We start from the raw sequence: 21625 nt of genomic DNA, 5'->3' as shown, positions 1-21625 counted from the left end.
TGAACAAAATGCTGGGTGAAACATAATGGCACAAAGCCCTCAAATTTAGGAAAGTTCAATGACACATACCCCCATGTAATTGTTTGGTGGTCTGAAAGGGGAAATGAACTAGAAAATGGATAGTCTAGATTTTCTTTCCTTCAATCAAATGTGTGATGTGGACAAATCATTTGACCTCTTAATTTTATCTTCTGCAAATAGGGGATAATTCCTGCTTCTTCCTTTCTGTTAGTGGCATTATAATAATGGAAATGAGTTGATAACTGGGGGGAAAGTATTCAAATCAACCTTACTATTTTATAATCTGTTTTTGAGAAATTTTGTTCATTGGAATAGTTTTCAGCATAGCATGTAAAATCCAACTGGGAAATTACCTGCAGACTCGATATTTAATTGATAGAACCGAAGCATATTCTACATATTATAAATTATGTATTTCAGCCATTTTTGCTTTTAAATTAGTGATGGTGTCACTAGATTTGTAATAGCGAGTCACCTTTCAGTGAGGTTTCAGTGAGGCTTGTCTAGGTCTCTAGGTTATTTGAGATAACTTTTTTAAAATTAGCTCTTGTCCTCCCTCTACAGGAGAATTTGCAGCCTTCAAGTAGCCACACCATCATGGCAACATCTCCTCTTATTTCTTAAGTCTTGTGTTCGTACAATTTGTTAACATCAAAACACAGTTCTGTTCCTCAAATCTTTTTTTAAAGATACAGAATTTTCAATGCATAAGCTGGTGTGGAACAGAATGGAATTTCCCATCCACCAAAAGAGGGAAGAATGTTTTAGGAACCAGAATTCTCTGCTGCCAGTGTTTCTTCTTCAACACAAATACCACGTGCATACAAGTCTGCCCACTCCCAGGAAGGAAGAGGAGAGAGCCTGAGTTCTGACCTTTTGACGGTCAGGCATGATGGAAAGAAACTGCTGCTACAGCTTGGGAGATTGGCTGTGGAGAGCCTGCCAGTCAGCTCTGCCCTTCTAACCGCCAGATCAGTGCGTGGCTGGTCACCTGACGGGGCAGCTGTAATCGCCAAGCATCGTTCTCTTTCCTGTTCTGGGATTTTGTCGTGGAGCTCTTTTCCCTAGTCACCACCGGTTCATTTCTGAGGGATGGAACAAAAATGCAGCATGGCCTTTCTGTGTGGTGCATGTCCAGTCTTTGACCAATTTCTATCAAGTGAAGCTCTTTTATTTAAATGGAGAATGAGAGGCAAGGAGGAGATACGATTTGGTATAGAGGAAAAGGGAATGCTGCATCTTTTTCCTGACCTACTGGGTTTCTGGTCTTTGTCTCCTTGCTCACTGAGGGTGTCTGCCTAACCAAGCAGGCTGGAAAGTGCTGGCACACATTGCCTGCCTTTCTCACTGGGTCCAGCAATGAAGACAAGTGGTGGGGATTTTTTTTTTTCCTCCACAGTGTAGCAAGTTCTCAGGAAAATACAGTTGATATCTTCCTCCTAAGCTCTTCCAGTCATCAAGTACTTACGTGGCTACTTTGTCCAGGGCACAAAATGCCATGGCAGTATCTGATTCAGAGCCTACAAAACTGCTTGATAACAGTTTTGAATGTGTGAGACATTTATGTAATTTAAATGTAAGGTACAAGTCTTAATTTCTGAGTTTTCTTCTATTATATTTTTATTAAAAAGAAAATAATTTTCAGATTTAATTGAATTGGAATAAAAGAATACTTCCCACCAGAATTATATATCCTGGAAAATTGTATTTTTGTTATATAAACAACTTTTAAAGAAAGATCATTATCCTTTTCTCTACCTAAATATGGGGAGTCTTAGCATAATGACAGATATTTATAATTTTTAAATTAATGGTACTTGCTGGATCCACACTAACATCTTTGCTAATATCTCGTGTTTTCCTCCAACTTCCTCTACACTCCATCCTCCATCCTCTTTCCGGTCTCTTATCTAGAACGTGCAACCTAAAATAAAAATGGTGGTGTCTCCATTCATTCTCCTTCTTCCTTTTTTCCCAAGCCTGGTCTTCAAAAGGTTGGGTAATTTGGCAGCTGAGTTCCCCAGGTAGAGAATAGAGAAATTTTAGGTGTATTGGGACCGAGGGAAGGTGCGTGAAGCCTAACATCAGTTGTTTCTATAGAAAGAGTTGCTCTGGTATTAGAAACATCATTCTTTATCTTTGCCTAAGTGGAAGATAGAACCCAGTCGTAGCTTCCTTTGGCCTTGACTAAAGGGTGGCATAAATTGCAGTAGCGACAAAGTGACTCTGGACGTATTAATGACAAATACCTCCCTTATCATGAGGCTTAGCATCTCTTGCCAGGATTTAGGAATGTAAATCAAATCAAATGTACTTAGCCCAACCAAGCTATGTAGCCAAGATCGTAAAGAAATTAGGGCCCATAAAATAAATCAGGGAATTCGAAGCTGTTAAAGATTTCAGATTGTAATTGATCCCACCGTCTGTCAGCCTCTTACGCTCACTGCCATTACATGCTTTTTGCTAAAATACCTGTATTCAGAGGAAGGCCTACTGAAAATTCCAAAGCCCTGGGAGAGGTTGTCCTCGTAAAATGGAAAATACCCTGAAGTTAATGAGTTTGAAAACCAGTGTGTTCTGAAGTCCCGTGAGAGCAGAGCAGCGTCTTACAAAATTCAGAAATTGTGAAGATTCGTACTGATTGAAGAGCATCTTGTGTGCTTAATGCTGCTTCTCTTTTAAAAGCGTCATTTTTCTTTTTAAATACATGCCCAGACAGACATGCTTTTCAACTGGCTTTTGTGTTCCCCTTGCCGAGATTGGAGAGAGCTCGGTTTGAGCAGGAGGCGGATCCTGCAGAGTAGCTGGCGCCTACTGTCGGGGCCGCCCGGGGCGGGGTGGAGGGGGCAGGAGACCGCACGGGGGCCAGTGAGGAGGAGGCGTAGTGCCAGAAGGGCCACACACTGTCCACTTCCAGCCTCTTTATTTTTTTTTTTTTTTTTTTTTATGTATTTATTTGACAGAGAGAGATCACAGGTAGATAGAGAGGCAGGCAGAGAGAGGAGGAAGCAGACTCCCTGCTGAGCAGAGAGCCCGATGCGGGACTCGATCCCAGGACCCCGAGATCATGACCTGAGCTGAAGGTAGCGGCTTAACCCACTGAGCCACCCAGGCGCCCCTTCCAGCCTCTTTAGAATAGGTTGCTGTCTCACTTGAAAAGGGGGAGCAGACTTGGTCTCAAATGAAGCTGTGCCCAGTCAGAAGCCAGGCTCAGGGTCTTCTTGGGAGATTTTTATAGAGCCCTTTAAAAATAAAAATAAAATTCTTGTATTTCTCATCCCTTTTTTCCATTAAATAGTTTTTTCTCTAGTTTACAATGACATGATCAAGGGGTTTCCTCTTACTTTTTGATGCTTAGACTACAGATAGACTTGAGCTCCTAGAAGGTACAAGGAAGAACTCCTTGTTTGTGCAAAGCACTTTATGAATCATTTGTACAGATAGTGTGCGGCTGCTTCGCGGATGATCCTGTAAGGTTGGAGTTCCCTGTCTTTTCCTTAAAGTGGCTGCAGTGCCTTCTATAGTGTATTTTCTTTTGGGTAAGAAGAGGTAAAGCCTTCTGAAAAATTTGAGAGCAGATATAAAAGATTGTGTCAAAATACGTAGTATTCCCAGTGGGCTTTTTTGTCATCAAACTAGAGTTTACGGTCTAGTACTTTTGCCACTGAAATAACATGGACCAAAAAGTGGTTTATAAAAGAGATTGTGAATAGAAAATCCAGTGTGCTCATTTGTACTTCTGTGCACCTTAAAAGAAGATTCTGACTAGCTGTCAATTCTGGTTTCTGATCATCCAGTCCCCGCTTGCACTTAACAATCTTGTAGGATATACTGGGGCAGCCTAAAAGATAAAATGCCATATAACATACCTGTTATATGTTATACGTATGTTGGTATTGGGAGAGGAAGAGCATTACAGTTATAAAGAGGCAATCAGGACTTCAGCACTGTCCACCGGAAACTCTGTAAATACTTCCCAGATTCTCCTCCGGTGCAGTCCTAGCTCTCTCGGCACCCGGTGTTCTCTTTCGGTCCGCAGCCGGTGCTGGAGCTGCTGCCCCCGCTCCCAGGACCTCACCTACCCCTCCTGTGCGCTCGCTCCCCAGCCTTGTGCCAACCCCATCTGGCTTTAGTTGGAAGCACATTGCAGGGTTCAGGTGACCTCTTCAAAATACTACCTCCTCAGAATGAGGTAATGAATAGTTAATTATTTTAAAATATGAAAAGTCAGGAGCACTAGAACATGAAGAGGATTTAAGATGTTAACTTTGATGTGTACTTGTACTTGAGCCCTCTTATTTTGTCTTAAAGGGCATCATGCATTTCAGCAGTAGTGCCGAAGTAGGTAGCTCTGAGTTTCTGAATGTTGTTGCAAGTGGTGCCAGCATCTGGTTTGGGGTACGTTTCAGAATCTTCACCTTAAGTCAGCTGCATGAACTTAAGTAGTTACGGTAACAGTTCACTAACAGTGATAGAATTTTAGTCTTCAGTAGGCTTGGCAGGACCATCTTCCTGATGAGTTAGTTGTAGCTCCATCACGTGCACAGACACTCCCATCGAGAGCCTGCCCAGCTAAGAGGGTAGGATGATGGCACGTGATTCTCTTCTTTGTCCAAGTTGGCATTATTAGCGCTAGAAAATCTGCACCTTGGGACTAGCGAATTACAACCATTAGGCTATTTTAAAAAAACAAACAAAAAAAGTAACCTGACATGGAAAGTTTACTGTGAGCATAAACAGCAAATCGCTTACAGGTCAGACATTGACATGTATAGGCGAGGCTCTAGAAGAATACCTTGACAATTTGCCAAATGATCTTTACTGTGCCTTCAACATGCAATAAAAAAAAAAAAAAAGCTTAAATTTTAGCAGAAATCAGTGATTTGCAAAGAGAGCAGCCACTCTGGTCCAACTCAGCTGTGTTAATATTTTTTAGAGTGCAATTTAGACTGCAGAGACAAATGCACTAAAGGGTTTATAGCCAAAATTACATTTAAAAAAAATGAGAAAACACACAAGTAAATTTTCAGTGAACAAAATTATTTTTTTAAAGCACACAATCCCTAGTAGAGTCAGATATATTTATCACATAGAGCAACTAGGTTGAAAATTACAGTTCAGTGACATTTCTAGAGAAACTTTTTCTACTCCAATAGGTTCTTCAAAGCATGGAATTTTTATATAATAGAAATGTTTGACAGACATTTTAAAGAATTGCTGTAGTTTGGGGGGTCAGAAGTACCATATGCTGGGCAGCAAATACTTCTTAAAGAGTGAGAAGGAAGAAACTAATGTAGAGGACAGAATTGGATTTTATCAAGAGTACTGCTGCGAAACTCAACAGTGATTTTTTTCAGTCTAAAATGTAAACTTGCCTCCCAGGACGTGTTTACAAAATAAGTGGGGCTGTCCTGCTAATGCTGGTTCAGGGTGCTCTGGAGACCAGATGTGGTCTCTGGGGCCCCTCTGGGGGTGGGGCATTGGAATGTTAATGACATGGCTGGTGGGTGTGACCTGAACACACTCCATGGTGTGCTTTTTGTTTTTTTTTTTTTTTTTTTTTTTTTTTTTTTTTTTTAAAGATTTTTTTATTTATTTATTTGACAGAGAGAGATCACAAGTAGACAGAGAGGCAGGCAGAGAGAGAGAGAGAGGAGGAAGCAGGCTCCCTGCTGAGCAAAGAGCCCGATGTGGGGCTCGATCCCAGGACCCTGAGATCACGACCTGAGCCGAAGGCAGCGGCCCAACCCACTGAGCCACCCAGGCGCCCCCATGGTGTGCTTTTTGTATCTCGTTGGCATTTCTTGCCACCCCAGGGAAGGGCAGGGTACTGTCTTCAGCAAGTTCTCTACATGTTTTTCTGCGTTGTATTGCTGACGCCCATAGGTTGGTGCACACCCTAGGAGGACAGCAGCATCTCTGCCTGATTCATATATTGGCCAGAGGAGAATTCATGAAGGGGCCAGTGTATTGCTAGCTCTGGTAGAATTGAAAACACGGGTAAGATTTTTGTTTTATCAGCACACTAGAGAGTAAGCTCTTTGTTGTTTTCAGATAGCTTATTTTCACTTCTGTTCAGGCAAAGACAATGAAGTTGAAATTTAGTCCTAAATTTTGCCAGTGGTGGAAAGGGTAATTAATGGTTTCTATCAGGATTTTTAAGGTAAAGGAGGACAGAATCGTTAAGTCTTAAAATTTTAAAATCTTAAGATTTTATCTTAAGATCTTAAATCTTAGAAAGTAAGGTTAACAGTGCTTTAACGTGCATATGGATGGTTCGTCCTCACCTCAAAGTGATTATGTAGATCTTTTATTTCAACATCCACAACTCAAGCTGTCAATTTTTAGTCCTTTTTTAATTTAATTTTTTTTACCCTTTGACTCCCTTTACCCAACTGTTAGTTTTATTAATTACTAAATTAGTTTTATTAAAATGTTTAATTTTATTAAAATATATAATTTTATTTAACAAAATTCTGTTTTGACTAATTACAGTGATATAACCAGTTGTGTGTGAGGACACAGCCAGTGTATCTTTGTGTGTGTGTGTGTGTGTGTGTGTGTGTGTGTTTGAGTTTGAGTTTGAGGAGTTTGTTTTTTAAGAATTCTGTAGATTGATGTACTCTTGGCAAACAACTATAATCTGTTTATTTGTGTTAGTATCAAAAACAAGACTTGTGCGAACCATCTGCTGGTCTCAGGCAGGCTGAGCTCCCTGTCCCGCACTCCTGATCAGCTAGCTGTCCTCACGGTGTGTAGCTGTCCTCACGGTGTGCAGGGAACTGGGAAGGAAGTTGGCTAAAGAGATGCAGCAGGGAAGGGCTCCGTTTACAGGGGTGGGGATGGGGGATTGTAAGTTGCTTAGTACAAGTTTTGTGTTGAAAAGTATTCTGTGTTGCATTTGTGTGTTAAGCCTTTTTTTAACCCACATGTATCTTGGTGGAAGAAACTTCAGACTAGCGTAAGCAACAAAGCTCACAGAGTAGGCACAAATGTAGAGAAAGTGGACCAAAATGGGAGGTGGGAGGGTGTGGGCGGAAGTCTGGGGCTAGGGGGAAATTGATGTGACAGTGGGAAATAAACTATAATTATTTGAAATAAAATGTAAGAGTGCAATAAGTGTGCTTTTTATTCTAAGCTGTGAACAGTTAAAAAAAAAAAAAATTCCTTCCTAATACATTTGTATATGTTCCATAGCTGATTAAAACCAGCTATGTAAACATATAATGCCTTTTTATCATGTTAATTACCGACATAAGTGGCTAAGCTTTATGTCTTATTTATCTTCATGTTGTATTAGTTTACATATGGAGTGCGCGTGTGTGGGTGTCTGTCTGTGTCTGTGTCTGTGTCTGTGTGTGTGCTCTCCCCTTTCCCTCTTTCATTTGGAAACGCGTTCATTGGCTCCTCTGCTCTTCCTTTGGCCATGCCCCAGGTTATGGTCTTGATTTGGCCTTCGTGATGGACTCTTATCACAGTGGTATGTTTTTGTGGTGATCTCATTTGTTGATTGTACCCTCTGACCATTTCCTCCCTCAGCAGTGGCCTTCTTAGGAGCACACAGCTGATCGGGGATTGAAATTTGACCGTTCCTCAACCTGTGTCCCTTTGAGTCCTGGTTCAGTATTTAGGATTGCTCTTTGGTTTAAACCAAGAAAAAGGAAAACACCCCCCTTTTCATTTACTTCTTGGTTTGAGGACAACTCTTGAAAGGGAAATCCTTTGTGTTTAACCGCAGTGAATTAATGGCTCCTGGTTTCCCACTCCAAACCTAACGGCGATTCGCATACACATTCCTCTCTCTCTTGCTGCCAAAGGTTTGGGTTTAGTCCACTTCAGTTCCACTCAAGCATTGAAAAGGTTCTCATGGAGTCTGGGGTGTGCCCAGTGAAAAAAAAAAATGGGGACTTTTAAATTGTCCAGAGACCTCTTTATACCTGCTTTGCAAAAATTACAATGGAGTAACTATTTTTAAAGCTTATTTTTCAATTCATAAAAAAAAGACATTTATTTTCAGTCAAATGGATGATGTCTCCCTGTTGTCCCTTAATCCTCAATGTTTGCTTGAATCTTTTTTTTTTTTTTTTTTTAATTCCCCATACCCACTTCTTGATACTTTGGTTCTTTCCTGCTCAGGTCCCTTCATTTGTACTTTGGAGTTTTTCTCATGTAAATTTGTACAATGGAAAATATTGTTCAGTTTGGATAGAAAGCATGGAGAATTTAAAAAAAAAAAACTGAAATTCAGATTGAAGAGATTTATTTCTGTGTAAAGTTATTTAAAAACTCTGTATTATATAAAAGGCAAAAAGTTCTATGTACTTGATGTGAATATGCAAATACTGCTATAATAAAGATTGACTGCATGGAGAAGTCTTTATCAAGATTCTTTTTCTATTACTATCACACTGGTTCTGACAGTTCTTCCAGGCAATACAGAGACTGAGAAATGTGCCTTTTGTTTCATGTCAGTTATGGCTGGGTGGGTAGAAGTTACTTGTATGAAAACTTATTTGTAGCAATTGGTCCAGGTAAACACCTGCTACCTGGTACCAGCTGTACTCCCGTGGTGGGGACAGCCTCTGTCCAGTGTTGGACACTGGGACCTGACTGCTCCCCTGCAGTGGCTCTGTTGAAGTGTGTGCAGTAACTGAGTCATTAAAGTTCAGAGTCTAGTCTGGAGGGGCCCCTGGGTGGCTCCGTTAGCCTCTGCCTTCAGCTCAGGTCCTGTAGGATCAAGGCCTGCTTCCTGCTCCCTGCTCAGCAGGAAGCACCCCTCTGCCTCTCCCACCTCCCCAACCTGTGTTACCCTCTCTCACTGTCTCTGTCAAATAAGTAAAATCTTAAAAAAAAGAGAGAGAGAGAGTCTAACTGGAGAAGTTCCCCTGAAAATGGTCTTTCAATTTTATTTTTTTTTGGACACAAATTTCCAATACATTTTCTGTGGGAACACAGAATGTACACAGATATAGATAGATAGATTTGAAACTGCATTGTGTTTTACACTTTTTTTTTTTAAAAACAATGCTGGTTACCCCAGTGAGTTGATTTTGTGCATGTGATTTCATGACCTCGAGTTTGAAAGCACCTAGAATAACTTCAAGCTATGTCAGGTAACTGGGCTGTTACCAGAAGAGAAGTAAACCATTTCATCTTATTTTAGATTTTATTTATTTGATAGAGCACAAGTAGGTAAAGCAGGAAGCAAAGAGAGAGAGAGAAGCAGGCTCCCAGCTGAGCAAGGAAACCAATTCAGAGCTCGATCCCAGGACCTTGGGATCATGACCTGAGCCAAAGGCATCCGCTTAACCATTTGAGCCACCCAGGCACCCCAAGAAGTAAACCATTTTCAAGCTTCACCAGGAAACCTTATGTCCAAGAACTATAGGAAGGAACAGAAAAGTCTTCAGGATGGCACATGATTTGAGGCACCTGGTTTCTGGCCTTCATGCCCCTCCAACTAATCATCAAGTTCTGTGGAGGCAAGAATTTTCTCTGAACTATAGATTTCTCATGTAAAAAATGTAATTCTGTAATACATTATACAAGCTTTTTTTTAAAGAAACTTTTTAAAATAAAGTTCATACATGATTGGGGCCTTATTTTTTAAGAATTTATCACTCCACAAGGTTTTCCTTAAAATTTAGTCCAGAAGATGGATGCTTTTGGTTACCGTGATAAAATTTTATTATAAAGCACTCTATCTTACTAGTTCTGAAATTTTACCAGGGCCCGTGACCATTGGACCTGATGTGTGGGTTATATAGTTCTCCAAGGCTCATAAAATGTTAGTGCAGAAGGAATCTTTAAGGATATTCTGGTCCAAGTCCCTTCACCGTCAGTTACTGACTAGGATTCCCCAGGGATGACTCCCCTAGGTTCACGTAGCCAAGACTCAGGACCTGTTTCCAACAGCAGTAGTATGCGCTGTGGGTGTCGCGGCCAGCACGACGAATCGACCAGGGCAACCCTGGGGGCTAAGAGGATGAGGAAAAAAGTTACGAGACAGATGATGGCAGGAGGGACACTGAAGGTGATATCCGACAGTGCCAAATTCACTCCACATCTTACAAGCACTTATAAGGCAGACCAGAATAGAAAGAGCATTACATCAGTACGTAGTCAGATGACCAAGTTTACATGAACTACAAGCAAACCGCGTGATGCCAGGTAGTTTCGGCTAAAGCCATTAGCAAGACAATCAACCAGGGAGTGGATCTTGGGAGGGACAGAGCAACAAGGGCTAAGAACTCAGGACCCTGGCCACTTTGTTCCCTACTGCAGGGAGAGTGTGTGGGAAGTCACGTAGGCAAGCGCACGACACAGCACAGACCCTTTCTCAGTGCACTCAACTTTTCCATCCTTAACCTTGTCAAGGTGTCCGGACTTTGAAGGAGACACAAGTCAGGGCCTGGTTTGGTCCTTGACTCCAACGGTGCCGTGGCCTCCAACATATGGGTTTATTATATATAAACTATGTATTTTATTTATATATATACACTTAAATAAAGATATGGTTGTTATAGTTGTAATGGCTGTAACAAAATTTGGAAAGAAATGGGTGTTGTGCCAGGTCTCCTCCACTGGCCTCTGCTGTCTTGGCCATTTGGGCAAAGCCCCTCCTGGGCAGGGGATAGAAGGCAGAGGCCTGGCTGCTGAGGCAAGTCGGCAGTAGCTCAGGCCGCCCCGGTTTCCTCCACTCCTTGCTGTGGCCACACTGACGCTTCCGATGTGGTGGTGGCAGCAGGCAATCAGGTTGGCCTCTTGCATGGACTAGTCCTCGGGCAGGCGGAACGGAGCTGATCCCGCTACCTTCCTGTAGCGCGCACACAACCAGGGGTTCCCCACACGGTGCCTCCCCTGTTATTTGCACTCGAGGTTCCATAGGAAACTAATGGTTAGAAATCTGTGTTAAAATTTGACACTTGATTTGATGCCATCAGTCATTTCTTCGCCACCTGCCTTTCCATTTGTGAGGGCCACACCCTGACTCCCTGGGAGCACAAGAGCCCCTCCGTGCCGGCCCTGCCACTGCTGGAGTATCTGTTCGCAGGCTTCTCGGGGCTTTGGACACAAGTCAGCCTGGGATTCAGGGGTCACCATAAACTTGGCTTAGACCGGTGGTCTAGAAAGAGCAGTTGCTTCCATTTAGAATTATTTCCTTCATAGCAGATGTGGTTCTAAGGGCTTTGTGTGCCAACACATTTAATCGAATCCCTTTTACAAATCAGGAAGTTAAAAGCTCTGGGCCGGTTCTGCAGACGGAAGGCTGCGTCCCAGCGGCAGGTAGCAGAATCAGCCTCGAGCAACCACTCTGTACACAGGCCGGAATAAGAGAAAGCGGTGTCACAGGTACGTGCGGTTTCACACAACTTCTGGATTCCACACTCACACGGGCGTGTACTCTAGGTCACGGTGTGAAATGATCTGTGAGCAGGTTATGATCAAAATTACATATGCTGGACTGACTCTCCGATAATCTGACTCCGCCTACAGCCAGCCAGCCAGGATCTGAGCCTCAGCACCCCCCGTATGACCCTGGGCAAGTCACCTGGCTATGGTTCAGTGTCCTTATCTGTAAAACGGAAAGAATGTGCTCTTATATATAAGAACGCATGCGGGACGCCTGGGTGGCTCAGTCAGTCGGTTGGGCATGTCCTTTGGCTCAGGTCATGATCCTGGGGTCATGGGATCGAGTCCCACATCAGGCTCTCTGCTCAGCAGGGAGCCTGCTTCCCTTCCTCTCTCTCTGCCTGCTTGTGCTCTCTGTCAAATGGATAAATAAAAAACATCTAAAAAAAAAAAAAAAGAAGAATTAACACATGCAAAGTTTTTACCACAGTGCCTGGACCACAGTAAGCCTAGAGTTTCCTCTGTTCAACTGTATGTAACCGCCAATCAGACGTACCGATCTCTTTGGGACCCTCTTCCACTTCATTTTCCTGTCAGCTGCACAGCTGACCCTTGAACACGGTTTGAACTGTGCTAGTCCACTTATACGTGACTGTTCTCAATAAATACAGTCCTATAAATGTATTTCCTGTTTCTCAGGATTTAAATTTTTTTTCTCTAGCTTTAAGAATACAGTATATACAGTATATAGGGGGTGCCTGAGTGGCTCAGTGGGTTAAAGCCTCTGCCTTTGGCTCAGGTCATGATCTCAGGGTCCTGGGATCGAGCCCCACATCGGGCTCTTCTCAGCAGGGAGCCTACTTTCCCCTCTCTCTCTGCCTACTTGTGATCTTTCTCTGTGGGTCAAATAAATAAATGAATAAAATCTTAAAAAAAAGAAAGAAAGAAAAGAAAAGATAAAAGGGGAATATCCTATTTCACCCATACCTCCCATTCCTCCAGCCCAAAGAAATCCTAGTTAGACATGCGCCTTATGTCCACTAAAGGCCACTTGGCACAACGCCCAGCCCACGAGAGATACATTAATGCAGAAGAGGACTGCCCAGACCTCTAGTGTGTGTCAATCACGGCAAAACGATGCCGGCCATAAAGACACAGCAAGTTTCCACACTGTCAACATACACATCACTAAAACACGCACTAGGAGGAGGGCATTCTGGCACTGCCGTCAGGCATAGGGTCAGACCTAATGTCGCCACTCATCCGTGTGTGACCCACAGGCAGAATGACTTCACAGCCTTCGGCCTCAACTGCCTCACTGTAAGTGGAGCGAGTATCTGTCTACACTGGGGAGGGCCCAAGAGGACCCTGAAAGGGCCTGGAACCAGTCAGGACAGCAGCTGGAAGCACAGGAAATAATCCAGAAAGGGCGGCGGTCATTATGAGAAACACTCAGAACTCTGTTCCTTACTGTTGACCAAACACTTTAATTTTACAACTTTCATGTACAATATGATGTCCATAAACGGTTGGAATTCTCACCTGGCTCCTGTAGGGAAACAAAAGTAGAAAGCTTTAAGTACTTTAATTTTCAGTAATTCAGTTTCATCATTTTGGTTCATTCAATTTTTCAAGCACTCGCTGAACATGGACTGTCTGAGGGGTCTTCCTGAGAAGCAAAGTCACCTCGCTTTCTCGAAGGGTTTACACTCTCATCTTTTTTTTTTTTTTTTAAGATTTCATTTATTTATTTGACAGACAGAGATCACAAGTAGGCAGAGAGGCAGGCAGAGAGAGAGGGGGAAGCAGCAGAGAGCCTGATGCGGCACTTGATCCCAGGTCCCCTGAGATCATGAACTGAGCTGAAGGCAAAGGCTTTCACCCACTGAGCCACCGAGATGCCCCTACAGTCTCATCTTTAAAATAAGAAATGGGGGGCACCTGGGTGGCTCAGAGGGTTAAAACCTCTGCCTTCAGCTCAGGTCGTGATCTCAGGGTCCTGGGATCGAGCCCCGCATCGGGCTCTCTGCTCAGCAGGGAGCCTCCTCCCTCCTCTCTCTCTGCCTGCCTCTCTGCCTGCTTGTGATCTCTCTCTGTCAAATAAATAAATAAAATCTTTGAAAATAAAATAAAATAAGAAATGGCTGTGTGGGAGAATATTGGGAGGTCCACAGGAAGAGGAGAGGTTAGTGCTGGCAGACATGTTCCCCGGGGAAGCAGGGTCCTGGAAGGACTGGGACCTCTGACTGACCCAGAGTAAATCCAGAGACACAAAGCAAGTGGTAACACAGCTTAACTGTCTGCTCTTTGGTGACATTTTTTCCTATTTCCCTGCTCCCTACATACCCCAAAACTACTGTAATTTTCCTGTCAATAAGTTACTTCTAATTAAAATTATAATAACAATACCAATAATATGATGTAATAGGAACACTTTTTTATTTAATGTTTCCTAGCCTTTAACATAATTCCCAAAAATAAATAAATAAAACAATTTCCAAGTCATTTTGAGAGATGACAATCACTTATGAGCGATGATTAATTTAAAAACACATCATGTGAGAGTGTCTTAACTCCTGAGGGGTTTGTGGAAAATGGGACTCCTTTTTCAAGTACCTACTCCTAGTACCTCCCTTTGGAAGGAACAAAAACTCTGATTCCTAATTTGGAAAAATGAAAGGGCCATAACCTTTTACTGTTTAGGGTTAATTTCCACACAATTCCATACCATAACATACCCATAGGCTGGAACTTTTTTTTTTTAAACAGGTTTTTGTTGTTTTTTTTAAGATTTTATTTATTTATCTGATAGAAACACAGCAAGAGAGGGAACATAAGCAGGAGGAGTGGGAGAGGGAGAAGCAGGCTTCCTGCTGAACAGGGAGCCCAGTGTGGGCCTTAATCCCAGGCCCCTGGGATCATGACCTGAGCTGAAGGCAGAGGCTTCACCCACTGAGCCACCCAGGCGCCCAATAAAGAAAATCTTAAGAGGGAAGGAATTTTTTTAAAAAAGTCTTTGATCAGGAACCTAAATTGTAACAAAACTCAGGAAGAGAATTTTTTAATAACAAATAGAGAAAAGGAAGAGGAGACCGAAAGAAAGGGATGGGAAGAGACAGCAGATACGAAAACACTAAAAAGGCAGAAATTAGACAGCGTATAGTTAACTGTCCCTCGTGCTTTTAGAAACATGTACTGTCCTCAAGACCATGATAAAGTCAAACATTTTTATCGACACAAGATAAACGACTTTAAAAAGGAGTTTGGGGCACACCTGTTTGCAGAGAGCTCAGTCTTCATCATCAGGGAGGATACCCAGTTCTTCATCTGTCCACTGGGAAGGATCTGGATACGCAAAGTGACCCTGGTGACAACCATTTAAAAAAAAAGTAAAGAATCTATATTCCATACAATGAAAAAAAAAATATATATATATGTATCTATATGTATGGTAAGGCTGTCACACACACAGCCCTTGACCTGCTACAGAACAAATTCGACTACTCTGAACCACGCGATGGTCCAGCTGTTCTCCGATCTGCTCACACGGGCTGCAGCCTGAACTTTAGAAGGCCGCTGTGGGGCCACCAGCCTGAGCCAGGATGTCAGTGGGTGTTTATGATGGAGGAAGGGAGACAACAGATTTCAAAGAGCTCCCACATCTCGACAACATGTTGAAGCCCCAGTAAGACAGAACATCTCAGAGTGTCCTGTCACTGCTGCCGGCCTAGGTGAGACCTGGGCGGTGCCGGCGGGCGCATGCAGCTCCAGTCCTGATCTAGGACGCGTCTGGCCGCATCATCGTCTCAGGCCAAGCGGCCACATGGCCTCCTGACAGCTGACCTACGGCGAGCTAAGGGTGACTACGTGCTGCCGATTCACAGACACTGAGCAGCTCTCTACTGGATGACAAGGGCACAGAGAAGTTGTAAGAGAAATGATGTGTCTAAGATGTGGATGCTGAAGATTCTTTTCCTGTCCTAGCTGGGTCAGCAAGCACAGATTTCGATGGCTTAAAGGCATACTTTCCTAGAGAACAGCGTCTGGGTAAAAGTCATGAAAGCTTAGTCAAGGCTGATGACGCGTCAGAAAGTTACCACTAGCTACCTTCTCTCCTTGGGACAAGTTGGCCCACATCCCTCCCACCCCAATTTGGCTGCCCTGGGCCTCTGGACAGAATAGATGACATTCAACATTTAAAGAAATTTAAGTGTGAAACTTAACCCACTGCTGAAGCCCTTGTTCAGAAAGTAAAACAATTCGTTTCTAGTCTTCCTTCCAAATACGGCAACCTAACAGAAACCGTAAGAGATGGACTACCTACACACGCGTCTGTGAGTGGGGAAGGTCAGAGGTTATGTAGTTCATCAAGTAACAGGATTCCTGCACACACACAAAGACAACATAGTAAAGGGATGTTATCTAGATAGAAAAAGTCTACAAACAGGAAGGGGGGGGAAGCTAAGCTATTACTATTTAGTAATAATCCAAGTAGTTATAATACTCCATCAGTATATTAGAATTACTCCCCTGCACTTACCAGCACAGCATCTGAGTCATGCCAAAAACGCCAGAGAATCCAGAACCACATGGTCCCACTGAATATCTCGGCCTGGATCACCTGGGACTTGGTGAGCTGGGGAAACTGTCTATACCGTGGCTCGATATGCACACCACCACCGGCACTACGAGACAGAACAAAACGTCATGCAACTTCCAAGTCTGAAGTCTTCCAAGTCTGAAGTCATCCAAAACTTTTGAGTTCCATCTAGAAACCAAATCTAGCGTTTCTCATCTCCTCCACAAAGTAGAGGATGACAGAGCTCCATAATCCCTCGAAGCTCGTCTTTCATAAGCCTGCTTTTAAACTCGTTTGGCAGCAAAAACTGGCCTGCATGGATGAGATACGATTATTTCCCCTTAGTGAATATTCATGGATTTTACAGCAAAAATAGGAACATGTTAATAATGGGGTACTGGCCCCAAAGTTTCAATTAAGGGATGTGAAGCTGCAGTAGTCAGTCACTTAGCTTATCCAGAAAAACAAATCAGGAAATTAATCTTGTTTTGTTTAGCCATATCTATTTCAAAGGCAAATTATGTCCTCTGCTCTATTACAGTCTTAATTTATTTATTTAATTTTAAAGATTTTATTTATTTATTTGCCAGAAAGATAGAGCACAGGCAGACAGAGGCAGGCAGAGGAAGAGGGAGAAGCAGGCTCCCTGCAGAGCACGGAGCCCAATGTGGGAGTCGATCCCAGGACGCTGGGATCATAACCTGAGCCAAAGGCAGCTGCTTAAGCAACTGAGCCACCCAGGCATCCCCGTCTTTATTAATATAAAGAATATTATATGGAAAAGAGGACTCATCAAATCTTTTTTGGTAAGTTTGTTTTTTTTTTTTTTTTTTTTTTTAGCAATCTTTACACCCAATGTGGGGCTCGAACTCATAACCCCGACAGAGATCAAAATTCACATGCTCCACCGACTGAGGCAGCCAGGCACACCAGCAAATCCTTTTTAATAAGCTAATAGTTCTGAACAAAACAAAGAACTTTAAAAAGTTAAGTATGAACAACTTTTTCTGGTTTTGTTTTTTTTTTTTTTTCTTCATTTAGATTCTGTTGACAAATTGTGGGACACAATCCATGAGGTCTGCAGTCATTTTATTCAGTTAGATTATAATTATTATTGATCGAATCTAACGTAATATAATTCATACTTAATGGCATTACTGTCAAGTTCTCTTTAGCAGCTATACATATTCTACTATACAAAAATACACAGTTTAAAGAGAATTCCCACAGAAATGTATTCACAAATTTCATTTCAGGGGGCACCTGGGTGGCTCAGTTAAGCATCTGTCTTCATCTCAGGTTTCTGGGATGGAGCCCCACATGGGGATAGAACCCCATATCAGGCTCCCTGCTCAGTGGGAAGCCTGCTTCTCCCTCTCCCACTCCCCCTGCTTGTGCTCCCTCTCGCTGTGTCTCTGTCAATAAATAAATAAAATCTTTTTTTAAAAAAATTCATTTCAGGTAAGAACAGCTTGTAAAATGGGCTCTTTTGTGCAGCAAAAACTACTAAAACTGCACTGTCATTTCTCCCAAATGTACTGTAGATCTGTGAACACAAACACATCTATGGTCCCTGATACATATTATGTCCTACCCTTTTTATTAGCCCGTCCTGCTCTTAAAGGTTATGAACAGTTATCATTTACTGAGTGTTTACCATGTGCCGGACACTAGATGAAGCATTTTATATGCATTATCATTTATTTCCATAACCCTAGGAGACAGATCCTATGGTTCTTAATGTTTACAAATGAAAACACTGGGGTATTATTTGGAGGCAAAGCCTAAGCTCTTATATATTGCCTATAAATAAACAATACTAATTATTTTTTCATTTTATGAACCAAAGACACAGTTCTTTTTTTTTTAAATTTTTTTTTTAAAGATTTTATTTATTTATTTGACAGAGAGAGATCACAAGCCGGCAGAGAGGCAGACAGAGAGAGAGGAGGAAGCAAGCTCCCTGCTGAGCAGAGAGCCCGATGCGGGACTCGATCCCAGGACCCTGAGATCATGACCTGAGCCGAAGGCAGCGGCTTAACCCACTGAGCCACCCAGGCGCCCCAGACACAGTTCTTAATTAGAATTGCCATCAGCATGGTACCACACTGAAATGATAGTTTCATTTTTATGTTAAATATTCATTCGGGCGCCTGGGTGGCTCAGTGGGTTAAGCCGCTGCCTTCGGCTCAGGTCATGATCTCAGGGTCCTGGGATCGAGTCCCGCATCGGGCTCTCTGCTCGGCAGGGAGCCTGCTTCCCTCTCTCTCTCTCTCTCTCTCTCTGCCTACTCCCTCTCTCTCTCTCTCTCTCTCTCTGCCTACTTGTAATCTCTCTCTGTCAAATAAATAAAATCTTAAAAAAAAAAAAATAAATAAATAAATAAATAAATATTCATTCAATATATTACCACTTTTATTTGGAAGGCTCTACATAAAATATTGATAATTAGCTATGGATGGTGTAAGAGATGGTTTTTACTTTTTCATATGTACGTGGAGGGGGGTTGTATGTGGTTTTTTTAAAGTTTTCATTTAAATTCCAGTTAGTTACAATATAGTGTAGTATTCATTTCAAGTGCACAACAGAATGACTCAACACTTCCACACAGCACCTGGTGCTCGTCACAGCAAATGTCCCCCTTAATCCCCATCACCTGTGTCACCCACCCCCCACCACCTCCCCTCTGGTAACCATCAGCGTGTTCTCCAAAGTTAAGAGTCTGTTTCTTCGGGACGCCTGGGTGGCTCAGTTGGTTGGACGACTGCCTTCGGCTCAGGTCATGATCCTGGAGTCCCGGGATCGAGTCCCGCATCGGGCTCCCAGCTCCATGGGGAGTCTGCTTCTCTCTCTGACCTTCTCCTCGTTCATGCTCTCTCTCACTGTCTCTCTCTCAAGTAAATAAATAAAATCTTTAAAAAAAAAAAAAAAAAGTCTGTTTCTTCATTTGCCTCTTTCCCCCCCACCCTTTGCTGATTTGTTTTCTTAAATTCCACTTATGAGTGAAATCGTGTTTTTCTCTGACTTATTTTGTTTAGCATAACACTGTCCAGCTTCATCCATGTGGCTGCCACCGGCAAGACTTTTTTTGAATGGCTGAGTAATATGTTACCTTTTTTTAAAAATAGTGACCACATATATTTATTTGAGGGGCACAGGGGTGGCTCAGTCATTAGGCGTCTGCCTTTGGCTCGGGTCGTGATTCCGGGGTCCTGGGATCGAGCCCCACATCTGGCTCCCCAGTCAGCGGGAGCCTGCTTCTCCCTCTTCCACTCCCCATTTGTGTTCCCTCTCCGGCTCTGTCAAATAAATAAATAAAATCTTTTTTTTTTTTTAAGATTTTATTTATTTATTTATTTATTTGACAGAGAGAGCGAGCACAGGCAGACACAGTGGCAGGCAAAGGCAGAGGGAGAAGCAGGGTCCCTGCTGAGCAAGGAGCCCGATGTGGGACTCGATCCCAGGAGACTGGGATCATGACCTGAGCCAAAGGTAGCTGCTTAACCAACTGAGCCACCCAGGCGTCCTGAATAAATAAAATCTTAAAAAAAAAAAATCTCCACAGGCCTGTCACTAAACTGCCCCGATCCCTCCCCGTGACCTCACGCTCCCTCTACTCAGCCCATTCCACTCTCACTGGCTTGCCTGTCCATCATCAGCAGTCAGAGCCTCAACACTTGCAGTGTCTATCTTTGTTTGGCTGACGGACCACTGAGGTCCTAGTTCAAATCACTATCAGGCCTGCACTGCCACATCATCCTAAGTACAAGACCCCATCCACCCCCACCCCAGGCACTCCCTACATTAATCCCCTGCTTTATTTCTTAACAGTACCTTCACGTGTTCTCTTCTACTTGTGTCCTCCCCAGGATGGGAGCTCCCTCACCGCTCTTGTATTCTGCTCCATCCCTACAACCTGGAAAGGCCCCCGGCATCCAGAAGATGCTCCATACTTATGCACTTTATTATCACACAATTGTGTGTGATAAAAATAAGGTGTGTTACAGAAGTAACAACACCTCAGTGAAGAGAGGCACTCCCCAGTTTTTCCACGCAAGGTCAAGGGCTATGGCATCACTGTCTTTGTTTAGGTCACGCAGACCTTTTCCTTCTTTCCACCTCAAACTTGTCGGAGCTCCACAGCTTTGAGAGACATGTGACTTTAAGCAAGTCACTCCTTTAATCTTCTGGAGTCTCCATTTCCTAGTAACAACAGCTAATACTGGTAAGGTCCTTACTAGACAGCAGCAGCTGTCTTTTTTTTTTTTTTTTTTTTAAAGATTATTTATTTATTTGAGAGAGAGAGGGAGAGAGGAATCACAAGTAGGCAGAGAGGCAGGCAGAGAGAGAGGTGAAAGCATGCTCCCCACTGAGCAGAGAGCCGGAGCCGGGGCTCGATCCCAGGACCCCGAGATCATGACCTGAGCCGAAGGCAGAGGCCCAACCCACTGAGCCACCCAGGCGCCCCATCAGCAGCAGCCGTCTTAAAATACCTTACAGAACTGTCATTCACTCAGCTCCCTGGAAATTGACATTATAATCCCCATCGTGGGGGTGAGAAAAGGGAGGCAATTAGAGATCATCAAGAAACTTCTCCAAGGCGAAAGAGCTAGAGTGTGGCAGAGGTGAACTTTGAATTGAGGCAGTTTGGGGCCAGAATCCTGCTTTTAACCGCGACCCTGCACTGCCTCTTCGAAAAAAAATGTAGATGATGATCTAAGGGGCCTGGAACATCACCTGTAAAAATTCAGCGTTCTACTGTCCATCGTGCTCTTACTGAATCTCTCTGCACTACCTATTTGTTTTTGGCGGATGAGCCCTCCCTTGGCATCCCGGCACTATGCTCTCCAGTCGAAATTTTTGGGCTACTTCACAGGTGACTCCTCTTTTGCTCCCTCTCAATTCTGGTGTTGCAAGAGTGAGCCCTAATACAAACTCCGGGATTTTGCCGATAATGTGTCAATCAATTCTACACTCTCTTGGGGAATGTTGATAATGGGGGAGGCTACGCACTTGTGAGGCAGGGGGTTATGGGAACTCTCCATACCTTCCGCTCGATTTTGCGGTGAGCGCTTTAACAAATAATACAGAGGTCTCCCGCGGCACCTCCGTGCCACTCCTTGCCTCCCACCTGCCGCTTGGAAACAGGTACGAGTTCCTTCCTCCGCCGGAACGCCCTCTCATCCCCATCTCCCGCTCTCGCTTCCCAATGAGCTCCAGCTTTCCTCTACGATCAACTGGATTTCCCGACGACAGGCTCCCCTGCGGCCGGAGTGGCCCGAGACACAGTTTAAAACCCGCCAAGCGAGCCCACCACCCAGCCCCAAACCCCATTCCTGCCTCGAGGTCGCGGAGCCGGACTCCAAGTCCCAGCATGCTTCGGGGCGGAGGTCGGGGCAGGTACCCGGCCCGCCCCAGGCGCCCGCTGTCAAGGTGAAGGCGTCCCGGAGACCTGCGTTTTCCGTGAGAAGCAGAGGAGGACCCTCCCCCAGCCAACACTCACTGACGAACTCCACTGCCTCCAGCCGCCCGCGAGCCGGGGCCTCGGAACAACCGGCCTCCAGCGCGAACGAAAGGCGCCAGGCGCGTCAGAGCCGACATGCCAGCCCGCATCCCGAGAGCCCTGCTCAGGCCGCACCGCCTCTACGTCACTTCCCCCGGCGCCCCGGCCAG

At 43.8% G+C, this 21625-nt stretch overlaps 2 protein-coding genes across 5 annotated transcripts in view; one reads left to right on the top strand and one right to left on the bottom strand.

Moving 5' to 3' along the window:
- The window catches only part of BRAF (B-Raf proto-oncogene, serine/threonine kinase), a 179146-nt gene extending 178383 nt beyond the window's left edge, over positions 1-763 (top strand). For all 4 annotated transcript variants that reach the window (XM_059172042.1, XM_059172046.1, XM_059172044.1 and 1 more), the window contains one exon: positions 586-763. In XM_059172042.1, coding sequence (XP_059028025.1) covers positions 586-608 — 23 coding nt within the window. In that variant the 3' untranslated portion in view covers positions 609-763. The remainder of the gene's footprint in view (positions 1-585) is intronic.
- Positions 764-12840: 12077 nt separating this feature from the next.
- On the bottom strand, positions 12841-21617 carry NDUFB2 (NADH:ubiquinone oxidoreductase subunit B2). The gene is made up of 4 exons (XM_059172041.1): positions 21456-21617; positions 15914-16058; positions 14648-14737; positions 12841-12922 (listed from the first exon to the last, which is right to left on the bottom strand). Exons 1-3 carry the CDS (start codon positions 21563-21565, stop codon positions 14663-14665), a joined length of 330 nt encoding a protein of 109 aa, XP_059028024.1. The 5' UTR covers positions 21566-21617; the 3' UTR covers positions 12841-12922; positions 14648-14662.
- Between the last annotated feature and the right edge of the window lie 8 nt (positions 21618-21625).

The sequence above is a fragment of the Mustela lutreola genome, chromosome 4 (genome assembly GCF_030435805.1).
Source record: "Mustela lutreola isolate mMusLut2 chromosome 4, mMusLut2.pri, whole genome shotgun sequence".
NCBI lineage: Eukaryota > Metazoa > Chordata > Mammalia > Carnivora > Mustelidae > Mustela > Mustela lutreola.
This window is presented reverse-complemented; position numbering and strand designations above follow the sequence as displayed.